Raw genomic sequence first — 10,000 nt, 5'->3', positions numbered from 1 at the left:
CAATTTCCAATTGAGTGAATGATAAATGATAGTCAATGATAGGGCTTACCGGAAAATTAGGATCGGGAATCGAGGATCGAGGATTGGGGATCAGGGAATCAAGATCGATCACAAGCTAAACTGAAGCTTTTTTTTTAAAAACAAGAACAATAACAAATCTGGAAATCAATTATGAGCACAGACGTTAAGACAATAATACAATCCATAGTTTCACTTTAAAATTTAACTCATTTTAAATTGTACTATAACTGGCCTTAAGGGGTAAATGTCAGTGCTATACAAAGAGCCCACCCAGCACCCCAGTTGTTTAATGGATCTTTATCTCTTTCTTCATCGATCAAAATTACTTTCAGGGCTTAGAGTGTACCGAACACGTACTGAAAATAAAAAGTGCCTGACACTACTTTTGCAGTAAGCCCCCATCCGTCCCAAATTAAGTGGCGAGAAAGTAACATTTTCGAGACAGAAAAGGTAAACTAACGTTCCGTATTTATGTTGGAGACCGAAAGTTCGTTGATTGCGTGAACTTAAGTAATTGTCAGTTTCGCTTCCTAAATCTCGAGGATATTATAAAGAACAAATTAATTAGAGAATGACAGATACCGGAAATTCCTTCGTGATCTAGGGCGTTGATGTAAATTTCAAAATATTTTCGATAGCGTTGGATTTTTGCAGTTATTGAGAGCACCAGAATTAAAACTGCACTAAGCGAGATTGTGATTATTAAATAAACGTAAAATATTCAAACTTGTGACTTGTGGAGGCCACTGTTTATTGGGAGGCGAGGGGTCTTCGCATTCAAAGGTCATCGATTGTCAAGTGTACTCTTCAATCAAATGCAGAGTCCTAGAAAGTGTGAAGTAATGCGATACATCTCTTCGAACACTCAATCGCGTGTTTTTCCCACGTGAACGCAGTGGAAATATTCACTCCAGGCGACTGAACCCGAACCGGAGAAAACCTATTTCCTGCTTTTGTGGGTTTGTTTTTTAGACAGACTGAAAAGCAAAATAAAATAAAATAAAAAACGACGAACTCGGGGAAATAACCACGAACACCAATAAGAATAACTTTGTGTACTTGTTTTATTTAAGAGTGAGAAAAAGTGGCTGTTTACGAGCGGAGGGTGTAAACTGCAGGTTACAGGCTGCAGCTTAGAGTTGCAGGTCATTGTTTCACCATCACCATAGCTGAAACAACCCAAACCTTAACTAATTCTAACATTAGGCCTAAGAAATAATATTTAAGGCCAAGGTTAGCATTTTTGTAATGTTTGGGTTGTCGTAGTCGTGGTACCAAAAACAGTGACCTGCAGCGTGCACGTTACCCTGCGGTTTACGAGATCGAGTTTTCGTATTAAAGTGACCACACGCTGAATCAGTAGGGGTTGGCTGCTACCGAACCTTTAGGGGAATTCGCGATCTCTATCAAGGCACATGATTATAGCCATGTAGTACTCACGGTAAGTTAAATATTACAAACTTTCTGTTATTTTCCTTTTGTTTCCTTTTTCAATTTTTTGATTATTATCATAACCTTGTGTTCAGTTTATCTCTGAACCTTTTCTTAATCGCTCCCGAGTGATTGTCGAATAAGGTGATTGAACGCACCTTTTATTTTAGGAATTATTTCTGCGGCATCTGCCATAATCTGGTGACTTCTAATTTTCGGAAAACTTGGTGGGTGTAGCCACATCAATGAGAATGCATTTCTTATCCCGATTGCTGTTCTTCTTCTTCTTCTTCTTCTTCTCATTGTTGTTATTATTATGATTGGTCAACGATCCCCGATCCCCGATCTACCCTTTCCAGTAAACCTCAATGACAGGCTTGAGGAAGCCCGCGTTGACCGTTTACAAAGATCGAGCCAGCTGTCGAGCTGCTAAGCTTGTATAAAAGGGGCCGCTAACAGTCCAGTTCTGTATTTCCTCTCATTCAATCATGAAATTTACTAACGAATTGTACCATTTGTGCCATTCATTGTTGATTGAGCACGAGGCCTGTTTTCAAGGTTGTTTGATTTGTACGTTATTCTTTCATGTTCCTTTTGACTGTTTGGTTAAGAAAGAACAATACCTGACAAAACAAGGCCTACAAACATCAGTGTACAAGACACTGAAAGAAAAAAAAAACACTTCCACTTTTTATGCCACGAAAATTCATCCTTTAACCAATCCTTGAAGTTACCAGGTGGTATTTTTAGTATCTCGAAATTCATTTAACTGCTGTTGCGAGTTAGTAGCCCTGATTTATTTGCACATCACAAATTTTTCGAAACCTCCCGTAGATTAGTTTATTAGTCCACATATTTTTGTAGAGTAATTCAAAAGAATCTCAGCAGAGGCAAGCTCCTTGTATTAACACTACGGACATTCCTGTAACCATTTTATTAATGGCAGCTTGCTCAGTAGGAATGCGAAATTATTTTGATAACTTACGGTGCTGTCAACCATTTAAAAAAGAGCAACTACAAGGACGTGATAGTTATACAGGTTTAGACAAAACTCGTGATCCTAAAAGAACCAACAATCTTGCCACACTAAAGCAAGTTTAATGCAAAACAATAAGTTTTCGGCATATCTGTCCACGTCATCCGTTACGTTCATGTTAGGCTTAGTCAAATATGTCTACTCGTTCGACCAATGGTATCAAGGCTTGCCATTAACAAAACACAAAAGAGAGGTCTCTAGTCAAAAGGGAGGTGGAACCCATTAACTGGTTAACTACTAAAGATTTGCAAGAATGTGTAAATGAACTCAAGTTGAACTTAAAGTTAGCAACCACTTAGCTGTTTAGGCCTTTCGACTTTTCAATTGGTCTGCTGCATGACATTTGTCTGGAGAGACATTACTTTAAGTGACGTAGGTTAGAGTAACCAAGGTTTTTCTTGATTCTTCACTGATGGGGAAGGCAATGTTAACAAGCTATTTGTATTGTTCAAAGTGGTAAGGTTTTGGTGCCTACAGTCATTAGCAATGAAGTTAACAAGGAAAGCTTCCTCCATTTACTGTGTTTCATTAATGACTTTATTGGTGTCTTATGGAGTTATGGCAGAGGGTGAGTACTATATTAAGATTGAGCAAGGGTTCTATTAAATTATATAGATTTAGCGAAGCCTAAAAGCGGAGCTTCCGTTTGTAACCCCATTAAGCAGTATAGTGTATATGGAAATTACTATGCTTCTGCGTAAAGTACAAAATTAATCGTCATTAGCGTATGCATCTCTGAGCCGACAGAAGTAAACAAACAAGCCTTGCAAACAAAAACCAACAATTTTAATCGACAACTAAAATTGAAATTACATGCACAGTAATCTCTTTTCAAATCAATTATAATCTATACACCCTCTCTCTTTAGTCTAGAACAACAGCAAAAATTACTAATTAAAAAGTGAAGATACCGTGTAGTAATTCGCTTACTCGACTGCAATTTCAAATTCAAACATAACAGCTCACGACTGGACACCCATTTCAAATAAAAAGCCTATAAATCGAAAGGTTTTAATTTAGTGTGGACAGTCGCCACAGTAATGATGAATTCAGTTCCAAAATAAGCAATCGTAACCGCCCACAAAACCGCGCGATAAGCGAGACAAACGATTGTTAATGTAATCGAAATATAAGCTCACATATAAGTTACATGTAAAGTGTTCACGCAGTTCAGATCCAAAATCTAACCGCGGCTGATAAATCATGCATTTGCGTCCATCGTCGTGTTGGAGGCACTTTTCAACTTTTTTAATGATTTCGAAGGTCAAACATGTTCATCATTTCGTATCAAAACAAACATTTTCTCTTCGAGCATTTGATTTTGACGGTTGTCAAATGTTGCGTGCATGTACTCACTGAAAAACCTGTTTGATAACACAAATATGCTCACTCATCCTTTCTCTTCTTTCTCTTTCCCGTCGTTCTTCACTTATAAGAAAAGAGGTTGAATTCAATCCGCTATTGTTTGTTACCATTACAATTTTTTCGAATTAGTTTACCAGAAACTGAGCACTACGGTCACAGATCTTTATGTAGAGTGCCACTTTGTTATACGGGAGAGATCTTTTTCATATCTTCGTACCGTTTTCAGCGTGTCAAGGCCATACCGCTCATGGATTGTCTCATAAAAGTCAAATAATAGTAACCGCTGTTTGCGTTTTATTCCTATTGAAACTAAAATGGCCCAAGTCAAATAATTTTTATGAGACCATCCATGAGAGGTATGGCCATGACGCGCTGAAAACGGTACGAAGATATGAAAAAGATCTCTACAGATCTTTATTCTACGAAATACTTCAATACAAGTTCTTAAAGCAAACAAATTTTTGAACTCGACTACAATGCCCACACCATTTCTTTCGTGATTTCCCGCCAAGAAAATATAACATACCGCTTCCCTCGACGGGCTGACACCTGATTCCCTTCCCTCCCCCGCAAAGAGTGTATGGGCGGGCGTACGCTGACGTTACAACCAAAATGGATAGTTTTCCAAATTTTCTTAGCTATGGAGCTCCGCTCTCTCTCTCGCGCGCGAGGAGCTCCGCTATGATGTTGTTGTGTCCTCGGCATTATCTTATCAGACGTTTTAAAGGTTATTTCCATAAATAACTTGTTTTCATGCAATGGGTCTTAAGAGCCATTTTCCGAGAAAATTGAAAATCGCAAGACACTCGTAAAAAATCAATTTTTTTTTTCTTTGGCCAAAACATCCCTTTTAGTGACCTAATTCAAGAAGAAATAGTTTTGGGTTCAAGCGATTCATTGTACGGGAGAAATAACAAAAAGTTTGAAAAATCGATTTATTGCTGGTTTTTCGCGCTTAAAAACAACAGAATCCGACCTCAACTTCGAGAAAACGGTGAACGCATAAGAAACAATCCCTAACATCGAAACTTCAGGCGAATATTATTTCGTTCTTAATCTTTGAAACCCTAAAAGAAAATTTGAAGAAATAAGTTTTTTACATTTACAATCGACAAGTTTAAAAAGGACATATTTGTGTCTCTTGAAATGTTAGAAAATGAAAGCTAACTTTAACTGTTGAAAAAGCCCTCTGGTATATGCCGCTTCCTAGTAAAACCCATATAGAATAAAGCCTTGGCTATTGAAGTAAATTTCGGGAAAGTTTTAGCTCTGGAAATTAAATACAGCCCTGACACTGGAGTAAGCAATTTAAGAATTTCATTAAATAAAATGTATGCAAATTAGACGGCCCGCTGAAGGAATTCATACTAAACGCAAAGTTTAGTGCAAAAGGACTACTTACTGTTGCTAGTAATATGTTTTTACAGTGAAAATGTTATTTCTAGCTTTCAGCTGTGTTGGTGAGAGCCATAAATAACTTTTTATACGACGACTGAAAAACGTTTGTTCAGCCACAATGCCGCAGCGAAATCATTGAGATCGCAACTTCGAAGTGAAACTGTCATCGCTTGATGAAACTCCGTTACCACAATGGTAAAATAGTTTTCTTCAGGGGGAAAAAGCAGAATTAAAATGCATTCGAAACCGTTGACTTCGATTTTGAATTTGTTTAGTTAAGATTTCAAGCCACCACAAGGTCTTATGACTTCTACTGACCCACGAATCGGTTACATATGCCAAGGTCACGTTAGCAAACTGTCACGAAATACTCAATAGCTTCTGTTTTCGGTCTTTGTTTTGTTGGTAAAAAAATACATACACTTTTCACAGAACAGACCTTCTTGCTTTATTTGATTTATATATTTGTATTGGTCCAGACACATGCATATGCTGACTGTTTGTAAAAGACATTCATCACAGTTTTTGATTCAGAGTGAAGGTATAATATTTCTCAAAATATTTCAAACACAAATGTTTCCTTAATAAGTTCGTTATTCCCGAATTTACCACCTTGCAACAATCCCTACAGCAAAATAAAAAAGCATAAAATTCAACTTTATAGCTTGCTATAGTTTTGTTTCGGATTTGTTTTTTATGATTTTTCCTCCGAAACCAGGATCCCTAGCCAGGTAACTAGAAATTCTCAGTTTCATTTACAGCTTGTTCACAACACAACTTCAAACTTGAGTGTGCTTATCGCATCCTTGAAACCTTCGAGACCTCCTCAAAATTGTTGAAAAGCCTATTGAGGCTAATAATAATCTTTGAGTTAAATTTGACCAATTCACGCGGCGAGCGCGAGAAAAAGAGAACCACTCCGCAGGGCTGAATACGCGATGTGGAGTGTTATAAAATTCCACATTCTCGCGCGTAACGGGGCAGGTACAAAACACAGGTCACAGGTCACAGGTCATTGTTTTACTAATACAGAATGTATCCTAAACATTCATAAAAGCTAACCTTAGGCCTAATTAGGCCTAAACAAACGTTTTTAGGCTTAAGGTTAGCTCTTATGAATGTTTAGGATACTTTCTGTATTGGTAAAACAATGACCTGTGCCCTGTGACCTGTGTTTTGTACCTGCCGCGCGTAACACTTTCTCTAGAGACCTCTAGAAATGTTGTTTACTGAAGAAAAACAAAGTTATCTTTGGTTAACTCAGAGAACTTGCAGAAATAACTCCAGCCTGCATAACAAGCGCTTTATCAGGGGCACCCAACGACGGTTCCCCCCCGAATTATTTTGAAAAGACTTTTTAGGCTATCCAGAGTACTTTTAGATCTCTAGAAATGTTTTCTAAGTGGCGCTAAGAAATTTATATCTATTCGGGCATCCTAGGGTAACTTGAGTCTTTTCGAAGTTACGAGGGCTTCAGTGTTATTTTCCCGAACATTTTAGCAGCAATTCAAAGTTTTCCGAAAGTGAGAGTTTTTCGGTTCCTTTCTGCATTGCATTTTCGATTCCGAAAATTTTAGGCTTCCTTTCTCTACGAAAAACAACCTAACCTGGGGAGTGAAATGGGAAAAATGAACTTCAGAAAATCGGAGGGAATTTATTACATAAGCTTCAAAAATTGTGTACATGAATGGAACGGTCATCTAGAAATTTTTAGCCTTCCTCAAGCTATAGAAAATCCTAGGCAATGTTTGCTTCTCCGAACAGATATTTCACAGGGTGCCCCTGCTTTATGAGCTAGGCTAGGCGAAAGCGGCATTTTGCGGGAGGCGCGAAACGCGACGAGGGGAGGAAAAAATAAAGCTTTATCTTTCTTTATCCTTCGTCTCGCGCTTTGCACTCGTTTCGCGCTTTGAGCAAATGCCGCGTTCGCCTCGCTTGGCTCATAAAGCACCTGTTATGCAGGCTAGAATACCTCTTCACATTTATAAGATAAGGTGTCATTGATTTGTTAGAGCGGGGAGAGACATTTATAACGTGCAAATAGTCACGAGCTGAAAGGTAACTGACAGATTTGTAACAAGGACTCAGCCTGACAAACAAGAAATGATCTCACTCTCCGAAAAGGAACGCTCTTTTAAACATAAACCAACTTCAAAAATAAGCAAAGAAAGCAAAACGATGAACAAAATAGATTGTTTCTTGACTTAGTTATTCCGGCGAGAACAAATGGTGAATGATTCACTTCTGGAAGCAGCCTCTGAGGAGAAGTGAGAACACCGTTTAGGCAGAACTCTGCACTTTGTGTACTTTACCAGCCTGTTCACAGACTCTCTTCATTTTTAGATGCACGTATAAAAAAAGCGCGTTCCGCCCTCTCTCACGGGCAATCGCTTATCTTGTGCGCGCACCAAATTCCCGAAACAGAAAAAACGTCCGTGAGCAGGGTAGCATTTCGTAATACTAGACGGGAATAATTCAATTAAAATGAAATCGTAGAGGCACGTGCAATAGTAAGTTGCGAAACACTTCGTGACAATATATGAATTTTATTCCAGGAGCATTTGACCTGGAAATGTTATATTAATATTGTTCCCAGAGTCGAATATTTCTACACTGATGATCTATAAACAGACGTAGGGTTGTACATTTTTTCATTGGGACAGCTGTAATTGTTTCTTAATCTGTTTACAATGTGTACGAAGTATAGTACGTACAGTCGTATGTGACAAGCTAGCGTGACCAATCTCTGCGCGTTTGTTAAATTATGCGTCATATGATCTTGTTATCCCGTCTAGTATCTGATTTGTTCGCTCAATAAGAGTTCAGTAATACTCACCTTGTTAACAGTGTGGTTTGAGCAGTGGTTAATTTTCATCATTGTATGTTATTTTCGGACCAAAACATAATCGGGTTTCATTATTACAGAAGCGTCTGATGACGCGTAATAAGCGCTGCGTGGGAAGTGTTTAGATAGCTCAAGCGCTGAAGTTGCAGGACACATTTTGGTCAAAATCAGTTATGGATGCGTTGCCACAAACAGATTGAGAGATGGATTTAACTTCTCTCACAACAAGCAATGGTAATTTGTTCGTTCAACAAAACTTTGCGTTAAAAATGTGAATTCATTCAGCGGGCCGTCTAATTTGCATACGTTTTATTTACTCAGATACTCAAATTGCTTACTTTAGTGTGAGAACTGTATTGGATTCCCAGAGCTAAAACTTTCCAGTAACCTAGTTCAATAGCCAAGGTTTTATTCTATATGGGTTTTACAAGGAAGCGGCATATACCAGAGGGCTTTTACAACAGTTAAAGTTCGCCTTCATTTATTAACATTTCCAGAGATACAAATTTGACCTTTTTAAACTTGTCGATTGTAATTGTTAAAAACTTCTTTCTTTAAATTTTCTTTCATAAAATTAAAGAGTAAGTATGTAATAATTCTCGGCTGAAGTTTTGATGTTAGGGATTGTTTCTTATGCGTTCAACGTTTTCTCGAAGTTGCGGTCGGATTCCGTTGTTTTGAGTACGAAAAACGAGCAATAAATCGATTTTTCAAACTTTTTGTAATTTCTCCCGTACAATGAATCGCTTGAACCTAAAACTATTTTTTCTTGAATTAGGGTACTAAAAGGGATGTTTTGGCAAAAGAAAAAAAAATTCGAATTTTCACGAGTGTCTTGCGATTTTCGATTTTCTGGGAAAATGGCTCTTAAAATTGGGCTGAAAACTCATCACACAAATCAATAAGGGTTCCCTTTAATTGAAATACAATTTTCAGTTCTCAGCTGTATCATCACAGCTTGATATATATCTATATATCAGATACCTAGGAGCCCCTGTTAAATTGAAATCGGCTTTCAATCAGTTTAATATCTTAGCAGAAACTGTATTGACATAAAATGCTACTAGTACTCCAGTATTGGAGGCCCGATTTTAAACGTACTCTTTAGAAAGAACCTGGCGTTTGGAGTTTTCAACTCTATTTTTGGTATCGTTAGAAGCAAGGTTGACGATTACTAAGTTAATCGCTCGTTTGCTACTTCTAGTCTTCTGAGGTAAATAATTCAGCGAACATTGAATGCTGAAAAGGAAATAAAACGGGTTTAATTAAATTGTAAATATAGAGATTCTCTATTTGCATATACGTCTCAGCCAAAAAAATGAACTGACTAAAAATATAAGGTACAGGGAAAAAATGGTAGGATAAAATCTACTATAACTGTGAAGTATTTTCAAGAACAAATTTTGATGTCATGCAACTGTTAGTTGTATTACATTCATTTGTATCACAATTACTATTAATTAAACTAAAGTTTCGATATAACGCGCACTCTGAATGGTTAAAAACAGCGTGCTTTATGAGGGTACAAATACACCTTATTCCAAAATGGCCGCTGATTTATGCGCATACAAATTGGCCCTTGTTGCCTCGTTCAAGATAAAATATTCTTTTGAATTTTAACGAGGCATCAAGGGCTAATTTGAATAAAAACAAAAGAATATTTAAATGGCGCCCATTTTGGAATAAGGTGTATGCACGGCTGACGCTACTCGTAGGATTTGGAAATATTCTTTTGCGAAAATGTTAGCCGAATTCCCTATGAAATTAAACGATTGTTTATTACACAGTGTAAAACAAATAAAGAAGCCTCGCCTGCGATCTGTTTTGAGAATCTTCTTCCCAAAAACGCGACTGTGGTTCATTCACACAGCACAACGAACGGTCCAAACGTAGCAGCAGTTTGT

The 10,000-nt window shown here is 37.6% G+C and overlaps 1 protein-coding gene and 1 long non-coding RNA gene across 4 annotated transcripts in view; one reads left to right on the top strand and one right to left on the bottom strand.

The window, feature by feature from the left end:
• Positions 1-10,000, bottom strand: part of LOC138025965 (uncharacterized) — a 469,560-nt gene that overhangs the window by 451,550 nt on the left and 8,010 nt on the right. The window lies entirely within an intron of this gene.
• Positions 1,155-10,000, top strand: part of LOC138025963 (polycystin-1-like protein 2) — a 116,003-nt gene continuing 107,157 nt past the window's right edge. The window contains exon 1 of one of the 2 annotated variants that reach the window (XM_068873113.1): positions 1,155-1,462. Coding sequence is in view for 1 of the 2 variants with exons in the window: in XM_068873112.1 (XP_068729213.1) it covers positions 2,975-3,056 (82 nt within the window). In the remaining variant the exon portion in view is untranslated. Of the gene's footprint in view, positions 1,463-2,892; positions 3,057-10,000 lie in introns of those variants that run through there. The other variant, XM_068873112.1, reaches the window with a different exon arrangement.

The sequence above is a fragment of the Montipora capricornis genome, chromosome 12 (assembly GCF_036669925.1).
Source record: "Montipora capricornis isolate CH-2021 chromosome 12, ASM3666992v2, whole genome shotgun sequence".
Lineage (NCBI taxonomy): Eukaryota > Metazoa > Cnidaria > Anthozoa > Scleractinia > Acroporidae > Montipora > Montipora capricornis.
The sequence above is the reverse complement of the archived record's forward strand: the minus strand, read 5'-3'. Positions and strand labels throughout refer to the sequence as shown.